At 32.3% G+C, this 27,804-nt stretch overlaps 1 protein-coding gene across 1 annotated transcript; it reads right to left on the bottom strand.

Annotated features, from left to right (window-relative positions):
* Positions 1 to 1,033: 1,033 nt before the first annotated feature.
* On the bottom strand, positions 1,034 to 27,804 carry LOC123010919 (homeobox protein Nkx-2.1). Its single transcript, XM_044408106.1, has 6 exons — positions 27,335 to 27,804; positions 21,658 to 21,863; positions 11,448 to 11,608; positions 11,182 to 11,277; positions 5,637 to 5,723; positions 1,034 to 1,694 (listed from the first exon to the last, which is right to left on the bottom strand). Exons 1-6 carry the CDS (start codon positions 27,586 to 27,588, stop codon positions 1,437 to 1,439), a joined length of 1,062 nt encoding a protein of 353 aa, XP_044264041.1. The 5' UTR covers positions 27,589 to 27,804; the 3' UTR covers positions 1,034 to 1,436.

Below are 27,804 nucleotides of genomic sequence, written 5' to 3'. Positions count from 1 at the left end.
GTATTTAATTATAGCGCTTTCAAAGAGCAAACAGGGACACAAGATTAATAAAAGTCAAAATTTTGACAACATCTCAATTTGAAAACATAACCATAATTTTTTAACAAAATTTCTAGGGACAAAAACAAAGAGCAATCAAAATTGTGGTTATGGAGACAAGTTACTACCAATTTTTTCACCAAAATTTTGACTTAAAATAGTAATTTCCATTTAAAGAAAAAACAGACTTTACGTACTCTAAAATCGTAAATTGACTAGTTTATATTTTAGCCAATTAAAAAGATTGACAAAAGTTCTTCAAAAATATTTCTTCTATTGTAAACAAACCTGACACCTGTCATTCCACTTTCCACATTCCTAATCTCACAAGACACTCATTTACTAAAGAATAATAAAATGACATTAATGCGTTTACAACCGCGGCTAATAACACATCCCGCCCAAATTCCACGCTTTCATTGTTTGAAAATTGGCCAAGATTTTCCAGCGGGTGGTCGCCACTCACCAATTCGAGATACCATAATTGAATTAATTATGACTTTTCTAACGGACCTGCACACATTTTAATTTTCTAATATTAACTGACACCTCCAACAATAGAATCGTTTAATGCCCAATGCGACGGCCCTGGCTCGTGTAAACACACCCTTAAGACCTGTCAACTCTGTTGACGTCTATTGTCATCACCAGTTAAACATCTCGCAGTGGACCAAAGCAGTTTTCGAGATGTGTATGAAATTTAATGAACGAATTTTTTCAAGTCATGCTTCTTCGTGGGTGGCTATTGGACCATGGGTGGTACTTTTACCCAATGGGAGGAAAGGTGGCGCTATTAACGAGGAATTTTCCATGTGTAGGCACTACCGACATTGTTCTCCTGTCAATCAGCACAAATGGTGCAATAGGAAATAATGACAGGTTGGCAATGCACGCCACTGCTTTTCTAAGGTTGTTTTATTTTTAATCAGTGAAGCCACTTTGATACGCCACTGTCTCAAATCAAGGGTAATTAAAACGTCAAGATTCCTAATGCTTTATACATTTTTATTGACGAGGAATTTAAAAACACAGTTACATGACATGACGGTGCATTTTCCATTATAACCCTAAGAATCTGTACATACGAGTGACTTTTTTACATCACTACATTTATAAATATTACCTAATATTTACATAAAACGTGTATTTTGTTTGTACAATCAATAACAATAAATTGTACACCTAATGTACAGTCTACATTGCAAGTAATCGTGCGTTGTCCGGTCCTCAATTGCACGGATTATTGCAAATTTTGGGGGGAATCGAGAAACACCCTGTATATAATACACCACACACACTCAGCAATCACCGGATTAGTAAGGAACAGGACGAGATATTATCCAAAAATTCGACTACAGTATGATTAAGTATCGCTCAATTTTTTATTCACGGTGTCACTACCACGCCCTTGTTTGAAGGGGCAGATAAGTCCCACATTGTTGTTGGTAGTTGTTCTGTTGTCGGTATGCCATGGCCAAACTTCCGTTGCCCATACATTGGGCCTGTTGTTGGGGTTGGCACACGGGGGATTGTTGGGTGCGTGATGTGTCGGAGGAGGTCGCCGAAGAGGTTTGGGTACTCCCCGAGCCGGCGGAACAGGGCTTACCGTCTTTGACCAACACGGGCACAGCCACCCGACGGGGCGAACTGGAGGACTGAAACAAAAGGAAGAGTAAATAAATAATGTCTAAAGGTCCGATAGCAATTTTAAAGATTTTACATAATTCTACAAAAAGTAGGAAGTTTACCTACAAACAAGTGAGTTTTAAACATTTTCTTAAATGTCATCTAAACATTTTTTTTTTTAGATTGAAATGCGGAATTGTGGGAAGGTTATATGATTTTGTCTAACTTTACTTGAATTTTTTTTTTATATAAATTGTGTAGGTAAAGTAAAGTTGAGTTTGTAAGTGCTCTTTGAAGTTTGAAAATTTGCTTTTTGCGGCAACAATTTTCCAAATTCAGCTTTTTTCAGCGCTGAGCGATTCGCCCACCGCCCCTTAGTTTTTGTCTATCTCGTCGATAAACCGTCCTGCCGACCTCTTGAAAACACACGCAGCACGCAGTTTGAAGTGGCCACGTCACGACCCTCGCCCTTCACTCGGAACCGTCACTCCTGAACTGTATATAACCACCATCCACGGGGTCATCTCTCTCGTTTTTACCCAATTCTGCGTGGATTTTATTGATTGACGCGTCCTCGACAAATTTGTTTCCATTGTCACCTCATTACAATTTGATTGGCAACCCAAATATTGCAAATGATTGAGAGCTGAAAAAATTCGTGATGTTGGGTCAAGATGGCGTGATACAGCTCGCGACGGCATTAATAGATCACTCAATCATCGTTAATTCAATCAGATGACAGACATTAACGTCTCTTCATTCGTCAGCTTCCGACGGAAGTTGATGTTTGTTTTATTGGTGGTTGTCATACGAAAAATTAAATGATTTGGGACGCCGGTCGAAGAATTTAGAAAAAAAAATGACTCGGACATTTGCCTGATTAAAAATCGTTTTTTTTTTAATGCACCATTGTTATTTTCAGCCGCTACACAAGCTGCCGTTATACATAATAATAAGCCGTAATTTACCTATCGTACTTAAAGACAAAGACAAGATGTCCATGGTGAATAAGCAATAAAATAATAACACTTTTCTTAGAATATAATTTGGCCATTTAGTTTAGTACTCGTGACTAAAGTGAGGAGTGAATGGGCGATTTATCATCATATTGCTAACATCAACAGTCAGAAATTATGAAATTTAAAAGTAGATTCGGAATATACATGTAATATCTACTAATTATAATAAAAAAACATATTTTTTTACCATGTTTTATTTTTAAAAATGCATGGAAACATGGCTTGGTCACACCCTAATTTCTCGGGATTGCGAAAGTCATGCTGTAGAAATAATAAATACTTACTCGAAGGCACACACTACATAGTATCAACAATATTTTGTTTTTAAGCACATGAACCTAAATGTTGTTATTTCTGCTAATTATTAATGAACTTATTCTGTGGTTGCGCTTACGCCATGGCTACCAAAACAAATCCTTGTAAAATTCCCACCAAAAAATCAGAGTACGGAAGTCGTTCGCACAAAGTCTCTCAACAAACATTACGAAATTTCCCAAATAATGCTTGTCAATCTATGGTGTTTATCTGTTGATTGTCCGCATTTAAACGTGACTTAATAAGACAAGTTGAAATGAAGCTTTCGAATGGCTTTATTTACTTAAGGATGGTATTTACCGAGCGAGGTAGGAACTGTCCGTGTAGGTGACGTGGTCTGTATTTGTCCAACATCCATGGTTGCTTTCTCGCTTCGTTATGCTTCTATTTAACTCTCAACGTGTTTTATTTCGATCGAAAAAACGTAAGGAGAATTTCGGCATGCCCGATGACCCAATGTCAAATTTCTAACAAGCATGGCTGCTGCATCAATATTGATCCAACGCACCTGTCCGGTATCTACCGGTGCTCTCGGCTACCGTTCAGTGTCGTCCCCGACATTCCCAATGGAAATATTTTATTTTTGGAAAGGCAAACAAATCGAGGAATTGTGTGTTTATGAGCGGATACGCAACTTTCCTTTCGAAATGTTAATGAGTGGAGGATTAAAAGCAAACATTGAGTTAATTGATGCGCAAAAAGGTCGCGGAGAACCGGCCACAAGCAAAATTCAATTTAAAATTTGCATTTCTAATTTCTAATCACGTGTCGAGCTAGTGATTAATGTGAGGATGCGCTTTAGGCTCAAGTATGCTTTGATTTAAAATGCTTAATTATTATTTATTTACACAGGTGTCTAAGGAATTGGTAAAAGTAGAAATGCGGCTCTATACGAGACAAAATTGCGCCCAATCTATTTTGCTTTATTAATACAGAATACCTACCTATAAGGACGTATTGTTTATGAATTGTTTTATTTATCAGCTTTACTGTATAAATAAAGAACTCAAAAGTATTAAAGTTTTAAAGCCGTCAATTGTTCTAGACTGAATTTTAAGCTTTTTTACGTACAAATAAATAAACGGGATGATTTTAGGGTGAAAATATTTTAACAGGTGAGCTCTATAGAGCTCAAAAGAAGGCAAAATAACTCTGAATGTTTATAGTTTTTGAGATGCAGAGGGTTTTGTTCGTCGAATAAATTTAAATTTGGAACTCAACCTTGAACTTCACGAACTTAAATTGTAAACAAATATAATATGATCTCCGAAGTTAGCTCTTCAAAATCTAACACATTGTTTTAAAAAAATGGGTTGAAATTAGCAAAAATAAGCACACACAAAAGTGCTTTATTATAAAAAAATCATAAAACGGTAAAAATTTTGGATCAATTTCTTTATTGAAGATAACACCCAATTTCATTACCTCATATGTTATCGATTATTGGTAATGTAACCTTTTGGATAAAGTACTCAAAACGTTCAAACTTCATTTATATTTCATTTTTTTGACAATTCTTTCGACGCTAAAGTGGAGGTTGCACCCTAATGTCTATCTGAGAAACTATTAGTTATTTTGATTTCTTTTGAACTCTATTATCACCTGTTAAAATATTTGCACATACCTTAAAATCACCCAGTACATACTTATAGGCTTAATAAAAACTATGGAACCAAACGTTTTTTGCTTAAACTAGTTGAAGCTTATACTTAAATAAGTATTTTTTGAAAAACACTAATTGATGAGTGACAAAGTACTTCATTTGATCAAGAATAATTTTTTTTAATTTTGTTGAGTTCTGCAAGGTTTTTAATTTTTTTAAATGACAACCTATTATAAAACTTTTTTTACAAAGGCTGTGATTTAAGGATTACAAGTATGTAAACTCGTTTTATTCAATTTTTATCGAAAAAAAAAATTCAAATAAGTTGCCATTTAAACCAAAAATCGCATAATTAAGAAACAAAACATTTCATTTTCAAAACACGATCACAAGTTTTATATAGCACTTTAATTTTTATTAATTATTATTTTTAAAAGGCAAGTAATTTTTAGTAGGTTTACCTACAGCGTGTCCCAGCTAATAACGTAACTATGTAATTAAATATGTAATAATAGAAATATCTACTTCAAATTTAAAATAAGACCCTGCATATTGTCTTTCAACAAGCTCACTAACTATTATTTATCACTAACTATTGCTATTAAATTGCTTTTAAGCAATTTGAAAATTAAATTAAATAAAGTAGGCTGTGGATTATTATTTATTTATCTAAGACAAACAAACGACTGATAAAAAAAACTGTTCATCTTTGATCAACGAAATATTGTAATATCTTTAAAAAATAATAAAAGTTATGGCTTGAGGCTAATAATTATAATGAGAGAATTAAAAAGAAGAATTGAAGGCATATTTTTTAATATAATTATTATTTAAAATATAAATATAAAAACTTGAAGAAAATAGCTGGGATTTTTTCACTTTCAGTGTCTCATTTTTTATGTTTACTTATACCCCACAATCAGCTTATACCTACTTCACATTTTAAACCTTACACTACCTTCTTTGATGCTTTACTGAAGGGTAAACGTTCCATTTTTGTTATTATAGGATTAGAAACCCTGAACTTTCCTTACCTGATTATGTTGGTTTTGTTCGGCCATCGCTTTTTCTTTGGCTTGTCTTTTGCACTTGTACCGGTGGTTCTGGAACCAGATTTTCACCTGCAACAACAAAATCATTGATTTAAAAAAAAACGCTAATCAAACATCGATCTAGCTTTCGCCATATGCTCCTCTTATTTCAAACCAGTAGCAGCAGAGTATGTCAACAAGGTGAAGAGTTCTTGATTAGGAAGCTGTGTTCGTCGCGAGTGTTTAGACATTAATTACTCCTTGTGAGGAGGCTGATGGCCACTCGTGCAAGAGGCGACCATGTGTAAGGCGCGATGGACCTTTCACGGACTTCATTTTTTATTCTTTTTGAAAGTTGATTAACGAGAAAGATTCTTGCAAGGCGATTTGTAGTTTGTAAATATTTCATTTGTGTGATTCATAAACAGGAAATAAATATGAAAGAATCTAACCCTCTTCTAGCCCACATAAAAGAATAAATTCTTTTCCAATTATGGGATCATACGCGAGGTTTTGGTAGCCGAGCACTTGTCGGTGATTGAATGCGCCCATTGGGGCGGATGCACATCGCACCCACATCAACCCTCAATTACCCGCGCTAACGACCAACGATCTCGACAGGGACCGGTTTGCTTCTTGAGATTCTTATAATTAAATTGGGGACGGTTTTTATTGCGATTAACTTGAATAGGGTGTGTTGGAAAAGTATTTTTTATTGGAAATTAGGGGTAAATTCTCACGCACCAGGTGATCCCTATCGCAGATGATGTGTTGACAGTTTAAGCGATATAATCCGGGATTAATATGAGCGGTGCTCCCCTGTTTGCCCGGATTATAACTGTATTAAACTAGGATTATGATAATTAACCGCCGGTTAAGAAATAATAACTATTATGATCTACGGTCCGGTGCCTAATGTTAATCGTTAAAAATAATAAAGTTTAGAATTGGAGATTAATATTTGGGGATATAGGGATGCTATGTAAACAAATATACCTACCTACATTTTGTAGGGATTTTTATTTGTATCTAAAATATTTAAATAGGGGATTTATTCGAAATGTATTGCCATCATGCACGGCACTCAAAGTTTATTATTATTTCGTATTTCTAGTTAGATAATAAATTATAAATTTAATAGCAAATTGCTTTCTGCGAGTTTGCTTATGATCCCCTTCAAATGTTGAGCCTTCTTTTGGGATGCACAGCCCACGTTAATTTAATTATGACCCGTTTCGTAATTAAATTGTAATTAATTGGAAAAGCGGAGCAAGCGTATGCTTTCATCAAATAAAACGCGAATGGTATTTTATATTTTTTTATTGGATGCAATGGCGACAGCTGGTTTCCACAATACGCACTTGAAAGTCTGGTCGATGAAAACCACCCCATCGGACGCGGCTGCGGTAATTCAGTTTGGTAGTAACTGGCTGTTTAGAAATGGCCCCGGGGGTGATTGTAACGCAATCATGTATGTATAGAACGGACGACGTCCCCAATTTGCTACACATACATAAAACACCGGATCGGGATAAAAGAGACAACTCCCCACGGTCGTGAAAAGAGGAAGTGTCATGGTTGCCAACTGATGCGACAAATCTATCTGATGGCCGATGGTAATCGGCTAACACCGTTTGATGATCCCTTGGTGGTGGATTTTATGGTACAGGGAGGATCTTTGGTGTGTAATTTAGTGGAAAAAAGATGGATGATGTTGTTAATTTAAGTTATTTTTTTTTAAATAAGCTTTATTTGCAAACGTCAGAAAAATGACGCTTTTATGACTAAATGACACAAGTAAAAATTTTACCTTTCAGGCATAAGTAAAAACTTTGTTTTTTACCAAAGCGTTTTAACTTTTATCATGAAATTTTCCAATGTTGTCTCTTTCGCTGCTTCAGCGATTTCTGGAGAGGTAAGTACATTGTAAATCATTAGCATTCGACATTTTGCACAATTAACTGCTCTAGTCATTCACTAGTTAAATCAATAAACTTTTACTCCTAATAACATATACTTACATAATATACTATTAAATGACACACCATTTATAAAACATTAAACAAATTTTAACAAATGCGCAAACTAAATAAAAGTGTAAATTGAAGTATAAATTTATTTTATAATTCTTCTTGGTTGATTATTAAATTTTTTAATTAAATTGCATTTTTGGTGTTTTTAGACGTTTTCTTATATTATTTTAAAACTTTTTTTCGTTAGGAACAAAAAATGTGATTTGAAGTACTGCTGCAATGAATTTTTGTCAATAACTATTGGCAGTAGTAAACCAAGAGGGATATATTTTTGACTTAATTTTTGGAAAACGTTTTAATTTGGTTGTAAGGTGTTATAAAATCTATTTTTACACGTAGGTAGTTACTACTTGATACACGAATGTCAATTGTCGAATAAATTTCAACAAGTCGTTAGCATTTTATAACATTACCTAATAACTCAAAGCGTCTTGAATTTTCTAACTTATTCAGCGAAATTAATCTGAATCGATTCACAAATTCACATATTCACAAAATAAGAATTTTCGTCATTAATTTGCAAAAAGTAATTTTTTCGAACGCACTCTGATGAATTCTATAATAACTAATATGTTACTTTACCCGATTTTCTTGAACGTTTATAAAAAAATTGTATGTACATACATATAGGGTGATTTTAATAGTTGTGTATAAATTTTAAAAGGTAAAGGACGAAAGATATGAAAATAATTCAACTTACCTCATTTTAATGTTTAGGTAGGTATATGTATGTTGTATGTTGTATGGACAGTGAATTTCGTCCACCCAATTTCTGTGGATTCACAAAAATTCACTGTAGTCTGTGCTTTATTGTCATGATAACTGACATTCAAATACGTATTGTCAAATTTAATCAAATTCGAACATGCCAGCAGTAAGTGCGTTTAATAAAATAAAAATTATCTTTCTAGTACAAGAAGGTATGTCTCAAAGACGTGTCTCTATACTTTTGGGCATACCAAGGACTACCATTTCAAAGGACAAAGTAAAAAGTAGCAAGAAGCATCGAGCATTCTGTCAACATGACAAACGTTAATCAAAATTCTGAAACAAGGTTAGGAAAACCTAAAGACTAATTTACACTTTTAATCTGTCAGGGAAATTGGGTGGACGAAATTCACTGTCCATCACTGTATGTTGGTACATACATACCTACATAGTTTCTGAGATTTCAGTATTTACGAGTATTACGATGTTTAAGAAAAATTGAGTTAAAATGATAAAAAAGTGGACTCATATTAAAAAAAATAATAGAAAATAAATTTTGCATCACATTTTTTGAATTTCATTACTTCAAATGTCACAGAATACTATCAATCTTGGAATAAAGTATGTACTCACAAGAAGCAACAGAGTTATATGCTCAGCTAGGTAAGTATTTATTTAATTTTTTAAAAGAAAAATTAATACGAAATGTAGGTAGGGTTGTATTTAATTAAAAGAAAAACATGACAATGTCATTTTCTGTTTAGTCATTGTGATATTTTTATTAGTTATCAATATTGAATGCTGAATGATGTAATGTAAAAATGGGCTGTTATTGTCATATTTGAGTAAAATGGAAGCTATTTTATGATTTTGAAAAAAAATTCTTCGAACTTCTTTTTTAAAAAATAGTCAAAAAATGTGGGTAATATAATTGTAATTCTTAGTTTTTAACATCACTATACCTATAATATTTATTTATAGCTAAGCTACTAAGTAAGTTATAATTAAGAAAACGTTATAAAATTTTGTGAGCTGAAAGTTTTAAAAATGTTTTGTTGCCATATAAATTTATGGGATGTAGGTTGTCGATTAGCATTAGATAGGTACTGGATATAAAAAAATGTGTACTTTTTATTCATCTTGGTCGTGTCAGTACTTTATAGAGTGAGTGGCAAAATTATGGAATAATCTTATCAAAACTGAAAATATTTTGTTTTGGCAAAAATGCTCTAACAGTTCTAAGATTATTCTACAATTTTGCCGTTCACTGTATAACCGAGTGCAACCTTTTACTGTTTCCTAAAAATATACAGGGTGCGTCAGAACTCGCGCCCCAGAGAAAAATTTCAAGTAAGATAAGATACCAGGAACATGAAAAAAATGTTTAAAAAATTTAATCTTGACGTTTTTTATGTCTATTTAATGTTACTGATGATGTTGTATGTGTTTTTTTTTTTATAATTATTTAGTAAAAGTACAAAAATTTTGCAAATAAAAGCCACAAATAACAATAAACAGAGTTACAATTTAGGACATAGTTTTCTTGTTTCCGCTTCCAATGGCTTGTTGTAAAAAAAAACTTGGAAAATTATTTTTCCAACAGAAGTAAATAAAGTCAAAGTGCAAAATTTAAACTCTCATAACTTCGAAATTTTTATAGATAGAATTTTTGTAACATTTTTTCCATGTTCCTGATATCTTACCTTACATGGCGTTTTCTCTGGGGCGCGAGTTCTGACGCACCCAGATGTCCCAGTGTTAGTGAAAGAATTGTATAAAAATTATTTGAAATGCAAGAAAAATGCAAAGAAAAGATATTCACTGATTTTAATAGGTAGATAAGTTAACAGGATACAGAGTGCACCAGAACTCGCACCCCAGAGGAAAAAAAAGATACCAGGAACATGGAAAAAATGTTAAAAAAAATTATCTATAAAAATTTCGAAGTTATGAGGATTTAAAGTTTGCACTTTGACTCTATTTATTTCTGTTGGAAAAATAATTTTCCAAGTTTTTTTGCTATAGGCTATTAAAAGAGGAAACAAGGAAGCTGTATATCCTAAATTGTAACTCTGTTTAATGTTATTTGTGACTTTTATCGTCAAAATTTTTCTCTTTACTAAATAAATGTAAAAAAACATATACAAGATTATCAGTATCATTAAATAGATAGGTATAAAAAGATGTCAAATGTCAAAAAATAAATGTCAAAATTTTTCGACAGATAGAATTTTTTAAACATTTTTTTCATGTTCCTGGTATCTTACCTTACTTGAAATTTTTTTCTGGGGCGCGAGTTCTGGCGCAGCCTGTATATCTGTATTCACATAATACCTACGAATAATCACGATTAAAATTTAATTTGCGATTAATTTGACATTTGATGATGCAAAGTAAGTGGAAACCTAATCCTAATTACCTTAATTCGATTAAACTTTTAATTAGTTTTCTGTAAATTGACCCTAAATACTTTAAAATAAAAAAAAATACCATCAGGACAAAAAATTGAGTACCTACTTACTTACTCGTATAATTACTCCTATTAATTATTATTATATAGGTATACCTATACCAGTCAGCTTAGTCTATAGTCTCCGAAAAATTATCATAATCCTTAGGTATGTTTAGGTATATACGACACTATTATACTTGAAGTACGATAAATTTTTATAGAGAAGGTATGATGTATTTACATCTTTTTTTAATTTTTTTTCTTAAAAAATATGATTTTTTTATGTTTAACAATTTGAAACAGTTACATACTAAATTATTGGTGCATTAATAAAAGTAAAGACTGTGAAACTAACCTGGGTAGGCGTGAGATGAATCAACGAGGCCAGATGCTCCCTTTCGGGGGCTGACAGATACTTCTGCTGCTTGAACCTCCTCTCGAGCTCGTAAACCTGCAAACACAGTCACTGCACATTTCCGAGGGATTTTTCCCATTATGGATAGAAATGAGGAAAAGTATCGCGCCACCGACGCCAATATAATATTTTAAGTCCTGATGGAATCTATAGTTTGATAGGCCACTCGAGGCCACGGAGGGGTGGGGACTGGGCATGAGGCCTACCTGTGCTTGCGTGAAGAGGACCCGCCTCTTCCGCCGTTGGGCCAAGGGGAACTGCATGGGCTTGGAGTCGGGCATGGCGCACGCGCCCAGGCCGGGCATGCCTGTGTTCAAGCCATGACCCATGTTCGCCGAGGCAGCAGAGCTTCCCATTAAACGGGAAACTGAAAATAAAACGAAAGACATAGTTATTTGAAAAGTCAAATTCGAAATCATCAACAATAATGTTTTTATCTTATAAGTAGACAATCTCATAAAGGGGGAAAAATTTTATGATTTGAGAAGTTGGTAAGTCGGATTAAATAGAACGAAATACATATTAAGAAAGTAAAAATTACATCAAATAATGCTTGTAAAAGTTTCATTTCTCATGTTTTTTAATCAATTGTAGTTCTCAGCTACATGCTCTATACTCTATACTAGTATACCTACTTACATAGGTATTTGACCTAACAGTTACCTATGTTTGTAAAATCGTATATTTTTATTATGAAGTACCTACCTACATATTTTTAGATATACTTCTGCTATTTTGGAATATACCGCGTGTTCACGCGCAGGCTGGGATATAGGAAATTAACACGGGAAATTAGTTTTTATTTTTTTCCGGCTGCAGGAGTAACAAAAATCAAAATCTGATTGATATAATTTCTAGTGCTCGAAAAGGGCTTTGTTATCGACATTTTTTTCGATTTTCCAATTAACTCCAATTGGGCGAAAACGGCTCTCGAAACATCGAAATTTCAATTTGCCGCGTTAGCATTACTAAAAAACTAACTATCAAGTCGTTATCAGCTGAAAACCCTTGCAATTATTGTGTTTTCTGTATGTTTTTGGAAAATATTAATTTTCCAATAAAACACATCAATAATAATTGAATGGAAATGCTTTTCAAGCCAAAGTAAAATTTTCTTACATTATTGGAGTGATAAGTCATGTGAACGAATTGCGAGATTATGTTCATATTGTCAATTTGAACATTTTTTTACGCTTTATTCTATAAATTGGACCAAAATTACAAAATACTGCATCAGAGGTCGAGAAGAATGAGTGCAGAAGCATCACACAGTAAGTAACGTTTAATTCTTTGATTGATTCTGTGAAATTGAATCATTTTCATCGTATTACGTATTCTTTTTTTGAACTGTACCACACATGCATAGAACTCTATCAGCAGGCTAAAAGAACACGTTCACAAACATCATATAGGAAGTAATAGTTATTATTTTAGAATTATAGCATCGGTGGACTAAAATCTGAATTTTAGATCTGAACTTTAATCGACGATTAAATATTGCATTGCATGAGATTGCATTGCATTGCATGAGATTAAAAACCGAGACTTCGAGGAGAAAGATGCTGTGACTTTTTTTTAGAACATGTTTCTGTATTTTGTGTATATTTTGCGACGATATTAGAATTGTTACACTTGTTTAATTTTCGAACGAACACTATACAAAACTAAAATCAATATTTAAAATGTATTCCTTGCTGAAAATCATAATAAAGAGAGCATCTTGAAGTGACATTTATATTTTTTGAACATTCAGCAAACACCATTGCAAGGGTTTTTAGGTGAAAAAGTCTGTTGGCAAAAATGACTTGACATCAGTTTGTTTCTTAGTAACGCTAACGCATCAAATTCAAATTTTGATTTTTCGGGGGCCGTTTTCGCCCAATTGGAGTTAATTGGAAAATCGGAAAAAATGTCGATACGAGCACTACAAGCTCCATCAATCAGATTTTAATTTTCGTTGCAAAAAATAAAAACTAATTTCCCATGTTAATTTCCTATATGCCAGCCTGCATGGGACACGCGGTATTTATTAAGTTAAGGAAAACTCCAGTAGTGGCAACTGATTTTTGCCTTCAAGGTTTTAAAAAGGAGCTATACCTACCTTTAAAAAAATTTATAAAAATGATATATCAATAATTTTCTGATTGTGATGATACTGATGAATAAAAAATAAAAATAATAAAATCAAACTTTTAATCATTGTTATCTATCACATACATCACTCACATAATAGGTAACGCTTTTATTACAAGAACTAAATCTCCCGAACTTATTATTATAGTAGTTACTATGTAGGTACCTACTCGTATATCTGCCCATTCTTGTGCAGTGATCACGCTTGTATCACGTGCACATTAGAAAAGGCTAATGTTATTAAAAAAAGGAAGAAAATAAATAAATAAATAAAACTTTTTTAAAAAACAATCATAATTTATTTTGTATGAGTTTTGTTCATTATAAATTTAATGGACGTTGAAAATACTCTCTCAGTGTTTAATTTTCTCAATGCTTAATTTTCTAGTGTTTAATATTTCAAAAGAAATAAGTTTACAATAGATAAAAAAATAGATATAGGCAGAAGAAACTTCAAAATTAAGCTACACTTAAAAGATTTGTAAGTATATCATCCAAATTCTTTTTTTCAAACGTTTTGAAACTTCCTGCATTCTGGCCATCATCTTTTAAAATCATTCAAACCTTATAAATAGCTGAAACAAAATTTGAAAAGCCATCATCTGCTGTCTTACATGCCACCGCCAGTCCATATTTACCCAAGACACCCCTCTTATTCTGCACTCGTAATATGAAATGGACACAGGGGCATTTTCAGAATAAATATTTATTCAAGGCACGCACATTCTTTGCAAAATCGATCTGCAAGGGTGTCAAAAACACCCTCTTCTCCTCGCACAATAGGTATCCACGATTCATACTTTCACACGCTCTTTAATTCCACAAATTCCACATTTGATTTATGTATTTTTAAGCAAGCGATAATTAACGCATCCCTCCGCCTCTTCCCTCGCCAGCTACTGTATTGTCATTGGTTCTGAAGTGCTCTGTCAACATAGCGAGCTTAGTGTATTTGCTGGGCTGTCAGTTAGTTACTGCCATCCTAATAGCACATCCATGCATGGATGGTGTAAGTGTATACCTATATATACGTGTACGTTTGTGTATTTTCGAGGCCACTCTGAGCAGAGTTATTGCTTCCAGAGGCTCTGTTTGCTTACACGTCTTCTGAAATAATGCGGGGACAATGACGGTTGCGCCGCGCTGGTATTTTTCAGGTTTAATTAACGAAAGCGATTTGAGAGTAACAATAGAGTTATTATTTTGCGGTAAATACCTGGAGAGGGGTTTGTTTGCTAGGGTCAGAACAGGGGAGGGTTGATGAATGGCGGGTGCATCATCAATCACAATTTATCAGACTAGTTTTGGTAAATTGTGAAAATGAAGTATGTGAAAAACGAGTATGTGGGATTCAATTATGTTATTATTACTTTGTTTGAACTTGCATACAGTGGTGATTAAAAAACATCATTTATCTACAAATAAAAATATTTGTATGTTATAGGTAGGTACAGTTGCGGACAAATTACTTTGGTCGTCAAAGTCACTTGAGTGACGTAAAGCAAGAAATAGGATAGTTAACCAATTTTTCTACTATTGTCAATCATCATTGTCACTGACTGTTACTGTCAGACTTATCATTGCATATTTTTGAGAAGAGAAAAGTTAATAATTTGAAATTGTCATTCATCAATGCTTTGTTTACATTTTTTTTGAAATGACAGAAAAATGATGAATAAAGTATTTTTTTTCCAATAATAAGTATGCATAAACAATACGTACATTTTCTTTTTGACATAACACAATAAATGATTTCAAAAAGATAATAATAACATACAGTGTGTCTCCGGATAGGTGAAACGACTCTTGTAAAAGAAAATCTTGAGCTAAATTTTAAAGTTTTGGGATTTAGCTCCGCTTGGTTAAAGATTAATTTCTAACATAATTTTAGTTTTGAAAAATCATGTGTCTTGGAAATTAAAAAAAAATAGATTTCTTTGTAAAGGAAAGGACCTTTTATGTGGTAAATACGACAAAAAGTTATTAAGAAAAGTTGTTTTGAATCAAGATTTAGGTTTCAATACCAATATACCAATTTTAAAATTATTGGCTAACTATGATTTTTTATTTTTTTCCAAGATAATTGTTTTTTATTAACAGATACGTCAAAAAGTTATTTAGTACCAATTATCTAAATGTATTTTTTTATTCGTTATAATTCGTAATAAAACTTTTTGATTTCTGAAATAAACATTACAAAAATTAAAAATTATAGTTGGCAGATGATTTTGAAATTTGGTATACATGCCTAGATGTTGATTCTAAACAACTTTTCTTATTAATTTTTTGTCAAATTTGCCACACCAAATTTACTTAACTTTACAGAAAAATAGATTTCTTAAAAATTTTAAATAATTGATTTTTTAAAACTTAAATTATGTTAGAAATTAGTCCTTTAACCATAAGCATCAGGATACAAAAAATAAAAATTTAAATCGAGAGTTTTTGTCTTTCACAAAAGTTGTTTCACCTATCCGGGGACACAGTGTAGATATGATTGCATCAAAATTTTAGATAAGAAGAAACAATCTGTAATAAGAAACTCATGGCAGTAAAATGTGCAGTTATTAACGAATTAAATGAAACTATTAAATGTCAAGTAATTTGAGTTTGTTAATGATGTATAAGAAACATCGGTTCTTAATTTCCTATTCTATATCTCTGAAGAATTGAGTTTTTGCAAAAGTTTACAAGTTTTTACAAAAACCATCAATAAATTAAGTAAAAAACATTTGTATTTATAGCTTTGATATACAAGATGTCTAAAAAAGACAACAAGAGGTTTTGTAAGATATTATATGTATGATTTCTTAGATCTTCATAGAAAAAAAGTTCCTATGTTCGGAAATGCTTCCTAATAAAGTAAGAGCGATAACCCGATAACTCAACCTTAAATTAAAAAAAAAACTGATTGCATACCTATAGGTTGCATTTTGGGATTAAGGTCAGTGCACAGTTTAAGAAGTTTAGGAAACAACGTTTTCCATTGCAAAATTTCTTAGGTTTACCACCAGTGACTCCACCTCTCTAATTAAAGAACACAATTTTTGATAGCATTAGTAGATTTAGCTTTACAAAAATATTCCGGACGCAAAATTTTGTAAGTTGGTCTCAACCGGTTACTCAGATGATTGAAAAATAGACCTTTTGCCTTTTCTCTTTATTTTCAGAGAATTTTAGCTCTTTTATGAAGTATACAGGATGTTCGGTCCAAGTCGCCCCGGCCGATTACACCTAAACTTAATTGTTTTTTTCAAAAACTAAATTTTTAAATAATACTACCTATTCATTCCTCGTTTTTTTTGGTAAATGCATCAAATTTTTTTGGCACATCCGGTGTAGCCGGAAATGCTACCAAATTTAGGAACACCTATGTTTTTTTTCCTCGAAACAAAAATAATTGACATGAAAGATACGGTAAACCACTATTTATTACATTTTACTTGCACTCAGAAAACAATTTAAAATTTTGAATTTCATTGCAAATTTTGCAACGTAGGCGGGATTTTACTTGTCAAGGTATTCATGCAAAAAGCAATTTGCTTGGATACCGTTTAATTGTTAGTTTGACAAAGCCTAATTTGTCAATAAATCTTATTGAGATCTTTAATAATGGATGATATTAACTACGACGAATTGGTAGATCAGCTTGAAGTGTTTTTTAAGTGCAACAAAAATAGAGCGGAAGCTGAAAGACAGTATAAAGAAAAATACTCATATAGAATTCAACCAAATCGTTGAAAATTTAGTCGAATTGAAAAACAACTAAAACGAATAGGTTTGCTTCTTAAAACTAAAAAACCTGTGGTTAAAGAACAAGAAAATAGAAATCTGAATGTTCTGTTATCAGTCGAAGAAAATCCAAGAGTTTCCATAAGAGAAGTCGCTCATAAATTGACAAATTAAATTTGTCAAACCAACAATTAAACTGTAGCCAAGCATTTTTTTTATTCACACCTTTCCTTTAAAATTAAAAATCAGGCTACGCGACAAATTTCCTTATAAAATTCTAAGATTTAAGATGTTTTTTGATTGCATTGTGTTACGCAAAACGTAATAAATATTGGTTTACAGTATTTTTCATGTCAATTATTATTGTTTGGCGAAAAAAAAACATAGATGTTCCATTTGAAAAACTAAATTTGGTAGCATTTCCGGTTACACCGGATGTGCTAAAAATATTTAATACATTTATTAAGAAAGCCAAGAATGAATATTATTACTTAAATATTTACTTTTTGAAAAAAAGAAGTAAGTTTAGGTGTTATCAGCCGGGGCGACTTGGACCGAACAGCCTGTATATTTCCAAACATGTTCATAGGAACTTGTTTTTATAATGACCTAAGGATTAAACGTCTGTTAAAATTCAATTGTTATTAGATCGTTATGCTAAGGTATAGCGCTAATCTGATTGGTGTGTGTTGTTATGGTTTAACCGAGGTTTAAATTTATCTTTCTGTTAAATAAACTTTCAGAGACCGGACTGGGGTAATTAATGAAAGCAAAGTTATTAAAAATTAAAGGTAAATCAAAAGGAAATGTTGATAGGTTTGTGTTTAATTAGGTAAATAAAAAATGTGGCAATGTCATTTTCTGTTGTTGAGTCATTGTAATATTTCTATTAGAAGTTATCTATGCTAAATGATGCAAAAATAGACTGTTATTGTCACATTCGGGTGAAATGAAAGCTATTTGACGATTTTGAATAAATCTTTCCGGGAAATATATGCGGTGGTGGTGGCGTTCTCTGAAGAAGGCGAATCTCAACAATCTATTGCTCAGTGCAGTAACTCTTCAACTATTTCAAGGATTCCAAATTGATTTATAGAGACAGGTATCAATAAAAGAATGTTGGGTCAGGGTAGAAAACAGGTTACAACCGCAGCTCAGGTGCGAGATGTTGTCACATATGGTTTTTCCAAATGTATCATACTCAAATTTGTCAAAACACAGTTAGGGGAAGATTAGCAGAGCTAATCGCAACTGGTTCTTCTTTAAACGCAGAACAAGACAGAAGGCATCTAGAGTTTGCTCCAACATCAAAATTGGCAAGAAGTCGATTGAGCTAAGATGTTGTTTAGCTGTTTAACAACAAATCTCAGTGTGGTCAATTCTCAAATAACAGGCTTATGAGAGTGTACAGAAGTCCAATGCAACATTGTCAAAACGATTAGCTTTGGTGGAGCCTTAGTCGTGGTTTCAGGAGGCATACTGTATGGAGTTGATTGTTGTAGTAATAAACGCTTAAGTGCCTGCAATTACGTAACCAGAATCTTGGAACCTCATGTTGTGCTATATGCACCATTTATCGGCGAACATTTTTTGTTTATTCATAATAATGGAGAGAGTCGCACAGGACAAGTGGCAAAGCCATACCCTCACGATGTTGGTATAATTATATTGTTGGTATATTAACACTGTAGACTGGCCAGTTCGAAATACTGATTTGAATCCCATAGAACACTTAAGAAACCAAATTGGAAGATAAGCTGGGCAACTTGCGTAAATAAATCCTAACAATCGTGGAAAAAGACTTCTTGAGATTTTGGATTACTCAAGTGATTTTAAGAGAGTTTTCATCAAACTTTCCTACACTTAAATTTAACCGTTTTTGAAATATTTAGGTTCAGTTTTATAATCGTATTTAAATTAAATATTGTTTAGAATGTGCTGATTACTACAGACTTGTTGACAAAAATTTCACATTCTAAACCAACATTAACTTTAAAGTCTTTTTAAATCGATTATGAAACTGGCCCTTGCCCTTAGACTTTTTTAAAAGAAATTTAATTTGCATCTTTCTCTCCAAAAATTGATCACGCTACTATTTTTAATTGTTTTGAAATCGTGTTCCGGCATATATTATAATTAGAAAAATAATTAACAAACCTCCAAAATTTAAGATTACGTTTGGGAAACTTCAAATAACCGTAACTGAATTTTTTCAAATGGAAGGCTAAAATTTTTTCTTTACTAAATGAAAGAGAATTTAATTTTGCATCGATCTTTATCAACATTCCCTATAACTAAGTTTAATGATTTCCAAATTATTTTAACTTTTTTTTACAATGGATGAAATTCATTACAATCTATGGTAGTTTTCACATAGTTTACCATGAAAATATTTCTCACTGAAAAAATGCAATTACAATTGTTATTCTTTTCGTAAATACAAATTAAATTTATCTATTCACAATCACTAATGTAATATGCTGATTACTAAACTTTTAAAGGTTGGGAACATCATTAAATCTCATGAGCAGTAATATTATTTTATCTCTTGGGCGGTAATATGCAGGTTAGCAGGTTTGTTAACGTTAAGGTTAGAAAAATACCGGGAATTTTCTCTCTCAAATTGTCAAGTTACGCAGAATATTTTGCAAAATTAGTATTCAATTGCTTCTGTGTTTTATTTAGAAAAATTGAGTTAAGGATATTTGAAGTTTCCTAAATGTAACCTTACATTTTAGCGGTTTGTTAATTATCTTTCTAATTATGAATACACCAAAGGAAAGATCTAACCTTTCTCTCTTGTAAACCCAAATACGATTTCAACCTAATAAAAAATGGTAGAGTTATCGATTTTTGAGTAGGAAGATTAAATCCAAAAAATCTTAAAAAGGTTTAAATATTTCGAAAACGGTTAAACTTAGGTATAGAGAACGCTAATAAAAACTTTTTTAAAATCACTTAGGTAATCCAAAAACGCAATAAAAAACATAACTTTCTGTTTAAAATAACGTAGTTGATATCCACTTCCGGTGTAACATTTTAAAAATATTTTCATCATTGAGCAGAACGTAACCGATTATGGGTATAAACAAAATTTTATATAAATAGGTACATTGTTAGAACTTCCAATACTTCTAAAGTGGGGTTTAGCCGGAACAGTTTGTAGGTATATTACACTATTTCATATAGAAAAAAATAGTGAAAAATATAAAAAGTGGCGATAGCTATGATAGACATTAGACTTTATGATATCAAAATTTAAATAACTACAAATTTGGACTTACCCGGTTCTAAAAATTTGCAACCATTTTGGCGCAAAAATAAAACGTTTCTACGTACTTTATGATGTTAACTGGTTAGTACATAAATGCAACATGTCAAGAACTAGATCAAATATACGTCTGTGATGATTGGTTCTCTAATTTTTTGCAATTTAGCGTCTCTTTCAAAATATACTTGTTTTAAAACCTTAAATTTAAATTGTTAAAATGACATCAGTCGTTTATATTTGACATTTTCATATAGCTTAATTTACTTCAACAAAATTTTAGTGTACTATTTTTTCATAAATTTGATACCCCTTGTAACAAAATGAGTACATATTTTCTTCCGGATATTCGAACCGAAAAATACCACATTTTAGGACAATTGAGTAAAAGAGTTTTTTAGTGCCGCCTGAATAAAAGTGATCCTTTATCTTTATTAATCAAAACACACTTTTTTGACGTTTGAAAAATAGTTATTTATTCGACGAGTTTGAGTGTAAATCGGACGCTTTATTTGACCGAGTGGAATAAAGCGTCCGATTTACACTCAATACAACATTTTATTCTTCGAATTAGACTAAACAAGGCTTAAACTTGTTTTAAATCTGTTAAAAATAATTTGACATTTCGTATAGAAAAATGCCAACCAGTTGTCAAAACTTCCTTACACGGGAGAAAAACCGCAAATTTTGACTGTGTTGAAGAATAAAAAATATTTCTCATTTATTTCGAAAAAAAAGTAAGGAAAGTAGATCCTTGTTTAATAATGAGAGTTCACATTTGCCGGCATTTGCAATTTGATCTTTATAAAAGACAAAAAACGCGTAATCTTCTCACTCCCCATCGCTTCCTTCCGCCCCTAATATGCCGTAACACGATCATAAACAACATTACACGAATATCGGTATGCAAACAGGAACAGGAAGATGATTGATGTCGATGCGACGGGATAAAGCCGGAGGAAATACGGGACCCGCTGCAACACAATCCCTTCATCTCCACGTTTCCTCACAGGTCAGCACTTTTAATTGGTCAATAAAACCGAAGAAGTTACACATTCACACACTATATCGAGTTACTAAGACCGCGAGGGTGCTAATACCTCCGCATACTGCCGTGGCACGCTACCCAGATCACGTTACCAAAGCCCCACATTTTACCACCATTTAAGCATTCCAAGTTTAAGTGGGCCTATCGATTACCCCATTTCGCGTACATTGGGCTCTAGTATAAACTGTGGTAATGGGTGGGAATTGTGGTGTGTGTGGCAAAATTCTCAACTTACTTGCAAATCGGGGATCTGCTGCTGAGCTTTGGTACCATCCTGATGAATAGTGGGGGGTAAGACCTAGATTTTCGGAAACAGGACAGTATTGGCCACCGCCGAACTGCCCCATTACGGGGTAACTGCTGTTCATGCTGCAGCCGCCGCTTCCAGGCGTGCCGCCGGCTCCGGGGGAGTTGTTGATGCTGCTTCCGCTGGATGTAGACCTGAAAATTTGTGGACTTATTTCAAACACAATTAAATTTTATACCTAGGTAGGCATATTCGTAGCACCTATAAAGTTACGTGTACATGCTGGTATACAACTTGTCTCAACTTTCTCTCTATACAAAAATTTGTGATGAAATGTGAAGTAACGCAATTCCAAAAATACGATTTTCAGTATTTTTTTCACAAAACACTTTTTATTACGTATGTTAGTGTAAAAAGGTAAACGTCCATATTTTTATAGAAAATCTAAAAGTGCTTGCGTATGTTCTGACTTATTACTGAATAATCTGTAAGTAGTATAATAAACCCTTTTATTAAAATAATTAGACAATAATTGAAAATATTTAAATGATATTTATCGCTAATAAAGACGGTAATTTCATCTTTATAAATTAAACACCGGCATTTGACTTAAAAAGTTTGTTTTCTAAAGTGCCTAAAAGCAATAGGTAGTTGGTGATAAACTGATAAATAATATGTATATTATTTTAGTTAGTGAGTTTGTTGAAACACAATTTAACGAGAAACCCAAAAATAATAAAATATATATTGTGTTTTATTAAAAAAAACTGAAGTTAATGTCACTTTCGGTGAAACAGGAAGCGGTATTGATTGAGCATCTATTTCAAAAAAATAGATGACAATAAACTGTGCAACTTTGTACTTTGTTCTAAGAAGCATTGTCATATTTTTAAAAATAATGAGGTTATAGCTTTTTCATAATCCAGTCTGTACCTATGTGTTTAAGCATAACCACATATTTAAAAATGTAAATATTGTTTCAACGATTTAACTTTGATTAATTTTACAATGATGCTTCTATTAACCGTACGCTACTGGTGAGTTTACCTACTTTGTTGTTATTGGAGGAATAATTAGTGACTGTAGATTTTTGATAAAAATAATTGTTATTAATTTGCATTAGAAGTATTATGTTAAAACAAAGTGGTATGAGTATACATCATAGGTACTTCGGGGCTCAAGCAATCGACAAAAAAATCTGAATAGTGTTAAGCACCCGACGGCGACTCCACGCCACTACAAGTGAGTTTTATATTTCTAATACTACTAATATTACAATTAAAATAATATTAGTTTAATGGAAATCATACAGGCGGCTATGACAATTTTGAAAAGCTAATTTTTTTCTGATCTAAAAAATATATATTTGTAACAAAATATTTTTTTTATAACTATACTTAAAAAGTGAAATACAGGATGTTCGGTTCAAGTCGCCCCGGCTGATAACACCTAAACTTACTTCTTTATTTCAAAAAGTAAATATTTAAGTAATAATATTCATTCTTGGCTTTCTTAATAAATGTACTAAATTTTTTTAGTACATCCGGTGTTGCCGGAAATGCTACCAAATTTAGTTTTTCAAATGGAACACCTATGTTTTTTTCCCCCAAACAATAATAGTTGTATTGTATTATTGTTTGCATTGTATTGTGTTGTATTATTATTATATTGTAACAATAATTAATTATAATTGTTAAAGTATTTAAGTATTTAAAACACAGTTTTTGCGGACGAATCGTTGCTGTTTTCGGACGAGGCGCACCCGAGTCTGAAATAGCAGATTTATCTGTACATACCTACTAGGAAATTTAAAAAAAAAACACAATTATGACAAAAAATCTCCTTGCCTGTTTGTTTTACTGCCATAATAATTAGTTAAAAGCGCCCATAATGAAAAAAATATAAATTTTAAATTTGAATTAACAGTGTATACAGGGTGTTCGGTCCAAGTCGCCCCGTCTGATAACACCTAAACTTACTTCTTTTTTTCAAAAAGTAAATATTTAAGTAATAATACAGGGCGATTCAGATAAGATAATGAGCCTGACGATCTGGCGATGCAACCCAAAAAACAAATTTCATTTACGTCTTTGATCCAATTTAAATTAGGATTTGCAAGTTGAATCCAAGTTATCATCATATGTCACTCTGACATCAACGCAGAGAACCATTATTAGTACCATTCAGTTCTCGCGGAATGATAGCGAAATTAGAGAAGTCTTTTCGGTGTAAACCCAATACAAAATGTAGGAAAGATTGAAACATTAAAGGTAGGCAAACATTTTTTTTATAAATCGTAAAATGCTTGTCAAAGCACTGTCAAAGTAACATAAGATAACTTAGATTGCAAATGCAAATAGGAATTAAAATTAAATCAAGACGTAAATGAAATTTGTTTTTTGGGTTGCATCGTCTGATTGTCAGGCTCATTATCTTATCTGAATCGGCCTGTATTTATTCTTGTCTTTGTTAGTAAATGTATCATTTTTTTTAGCACATCCGGTGTTGCCGGAAATGCTACCAAATTTAGTTTTTCAAATGGAACACCCATGTTTTTTTCCTCCAAACAATAATAATTGACATGAAAAATACTGTAAACCACTATTTATTACATTTTGCGTAACACAATGCAATCAAAAAACATCTTAAATCTTAGAATTCTATAAGGAAATTGGTCGCGTAGCCTGATTTTCAATTTTAAAGGAAAAGTGTGAATAAAAAAATGTTTGGATACAGTTTAATTTTTGGTTTGACAAATCTAATTTTTCACTTGATGAGCGAGTTCTCTTATGAAAACTCTTGGATTTTCTTCGACTGATAACAGAACATTCAGATTTCTATTTTCTTGTTCTTCACGAAGAACCACAGGTTTTTTAGTTTTAAGAAGCGAAACTATTTGTCTCAGTTGTTTTTCATTTCGACTAAATTTCCTGCGATTTGGGTAAACTCTATTTGGGTATTTTTCTCTATACTGTCTTTCAGCTTCCGCTCTATTTTTATTGCACTTAAAAAACCCTTCAAGCTGGTAAATCAGCTTCGTAATTCGTCGTAATATATCATCCATTATTAAAGATCTCAATAAGATTAATTGATAAATTAGCTTTGTCAAACTAACAATTAAAGCGTATCCAAGCATATTGCTTTTTGCATGAATACCTTGACAAGTAAAATCCGCCTACTTTGCAAAATTTGCAATAAAATTAAAAAAATTAAATTGTTTTGTGAGTGCATTATGTAAAGTAAAATGTAATAAATAGTGGTTTACCGTAGTTTTCATACCAATTATTATTGTTTTGAGCAAAAAACATAGGTGTTCCATTTGAAAAACTAAATTTGACAGCATTTCCGCCTACACCGGATGTACCAAAAAAATTTGATGCATTTACTAAGAAAGCGAGGAATAAATAGTATTATTTAAAAATTTAGTTTTTGAAAAAAAAAGTAAATTTAGGATCGGCCGGGGCGACTTGGACCAAACACTCTGTATGTGCAGTCGGTGGTGGACATACAAAACTGGGACAAACATGACTTATACTCAAAAAATCAGAAGTTTACATGGAGTAAATTTGGCTCTTTACAAATAAGGTTATAAAAGTTATGACATATTGCAGCAAAAATCAAGTTGGAGTTCAGTTTTTTAATGCTGCCTACATGTACAAGGGTGTAATAAATAACACAAGTGATCCAGCATCTCTTAGGTTCAAAAAACTTCAACGGTTCTGTTAACTTTTATTTTGATTGACAATTCAAAAGTTTGATACACATTGAGCAAATTTTGGATGTCCCAGTTTTTTATGTCCACCGACTGTACTTATATAATAGTTGTTTATACAGGGTCGCTAAAAAGTATGGATACAGCTAAATATTTTCTGAAGAGTCTAGCAGAGCACGTTAAAATTTGGGAAACAGTTTACCTATTTTCTGATCAAAGTTCAGGCGGCAAAGAGGTAACGATAGATAAAGACATTTCCAAGGCTAAAAAAAATTACAGTTTTCAAAATGTTATTAGTAGTTCGATAATTTTTTTAAATAAGGTATGCATGTGTTACTTCACAGAACTCAGAAAAAATTGCTCTTCTTAAGAATATTAAATTTGACCCTTTTTTTAAAAATAAAATCAAGTTAGCCTTGTATCTTCAGAACAAATGAAGATAGAAGTTTGAAAAATATCTGAGGCAATGGAATTTAAATACTTTTAAGCATATTCTAAATTTCAATAAGTTTTGATAAATAGTTTTTGTAATACATATTTAACTGTATCTATACTTTTTAGCGACCCTGTATACGTAAGTCATAATTATGCAATTATGCTAGTGGTACATACAATGTTTTATTGTATTTTGTATTGCGCTTTGTATCTCTCAAAGAATTTCCGAGAAATTTGATGTAAAAATCGAAATCGTCTATTTTCGTATTATAAGAGAGTTTTTGCAAAAAAGTTTAACGTATTACGACAAATGGCCGTTGCTAAGAAATCAAAAAATAAGACGTTTACGTAAACTCGCTCGCTTTTGTGTGCTTAGAAACAAGTTTATAGTTCCAAAATACATTTTATATGAACCTGGACCTGATGACTAGGTATAATTCTTGATGGCCTTAAAGCATCTATTTGATAAGAAGTTATTGCAAGGTTGTTATAGTAAATGTAACATCACATTTTTTATACATATTTTCGTATCAAATAACAAACTTGTAAATATATATTACATTTTTACTTAAAAAATTCATAGCTATAAGTAGGTATACATATATGAAATGGTGGTACTATTTTCAAAATAATGTGAAGGGTTTATTTTAAAGAAAAAGTGCTTTTCAACTTTAAAGTTTCTTTGTGAAAAATGCACGGAGAAATGACAGTTCTGTATCTTGCGTAGCAGGCATCTTGTTTTGACATTTGATTTTATTCGTTACTATGCTGCTATTGGTAATTAATTGATTATATAATAATAAATGATTTATAAAAATCGTAGGAAAATATTGTGTTCTACTTGTGAGAAAAGCTTTCTTCATGATCGTGTTAATCACAATCAACCTACCGGCTTTGTGCGCGACTTCAACACTCGCATGAAAAATTCACTTTACGGCACTTGTAAAACCAATAACTATCACATTGGTATAGTAACAGTAGGTACTACTATTTATAAAAAAAACCTATAGGTAGGTAATGAATTTTAGATAGACATGTAATTAACACAGAAATTTAGGTAGGTACAACCATAACCAAAACCTGTTTCAAAAAACTATAAATTTTTATGAAAAAAGATTTGTTTCTTCCGAAAATTTAATTTGGAGTTATGTTTAGTTTTTGCGTCTATAAATATACAACCGTCGGAAAAATTCTTATTGAAAGGTTTGAAAAAATATAAAATATAGATTTTTAGATACATCATATACCCACCTATTTATAGCGGTATACCTATACCTAACGCATTTTTTTTTCTTTAATTAGTTTTGCAAAATGTGTTCGTTTAAAAATGAAAACAAAATTCTCAAAATGTAGAAACAAAAGTCTTATAAACTTTATCCATGAATTTGAGTAAAACAAACTTTTGCGTTTTTTTTTGTACTTGAATATAAGTATAGGTAAATATTATAGCACTTGGTTTTCAACTAAAAATTGTGTTTTTTGAGTGTGGATGGATGTAGGCTTTCAAGTCGTACCTACCTGTAGGGCGACGGCGGATTAGCCGCTAACTCCAATTTCCTGTACGACTCCTCGATAGGACTCAAAATATCGGTAACACTGAACGGCGTTGAATGATGCAACTGCTGAAGATGGCTCAAGACTTGTCCTCCTTGATGATGCTTGGGACTCAAGCTCATAGCCAGCTCGACCCCATTAAGCTCGGGTAGCAACCCATGGAGGTCGCCCCGGTCCGTCACCACGGGCCCTTCCCCGTAGTTGGCAGCTGCAGACATGGACTCCAGGACCTCTGTAGGGCACTCACCCACCGCACTAAACGCCCGTCATCGATTATGCACGAAGAAGTACAAGAGCCCGACTTCCGGTCGTTCCGATATCCGAATTCAATAAACAAACTGACTAACTATATAAATAAATCAGTGATCGAGCTATAGCACTCTTTAGAGCACTCTTGATGTAAGACTCTTTAACGGCGAAGTGCGCTTAACTTG

Source organism: Tribolium madens, unplaced genomic scaffold (assembly GCF_015345945.1).
Source record: "Tribolium madens isolate multiple individuals breed KSU strain unplaced genomic scaffold, Tmad_KSU_1.1 Scaffold_91;HRSCAF=231;Tcas5.2_LG7, whole genome shotgun sequence".
Classification (NCBI taxonomy): Eukaryota; Metazoa; Arthropoda; class Insecta; order Coleoptera; family Tenebrionidae; genus Tribolium; species Tribolium madens.
This window is presented reverse-complemented; position numbering and strand designations above follow the sequence as displayed.

What these genes read in the sequence shown, in the direction of transcription:
- LOC123010919 (XM_044408106.1), bottom strand. Translation starts at nt 27,588, where the DNA reads ATGTCTGCAGCTGCCAACTACGGGGAAGGGCCCGTGGTGACGGACCGG. An exon ending in AATCCGCCGTCGCCCTACAG is followed by an intron (nt 21,864 to 27,334) that starts GTAGGTACGACT and finishes ACAAATTTTCAG; the next exon opens with GTCTACATCCAGCGGAAGCA. An exon ending in TTCATCTCACGCCTACCCAG is followed by an intron (nt 5,724 to 11,181) that starts GTTAGTTTCACA and finishes TTGTTGTTGCAG; the next exon opens with GTGAAAATCTGGTTCCAGAA.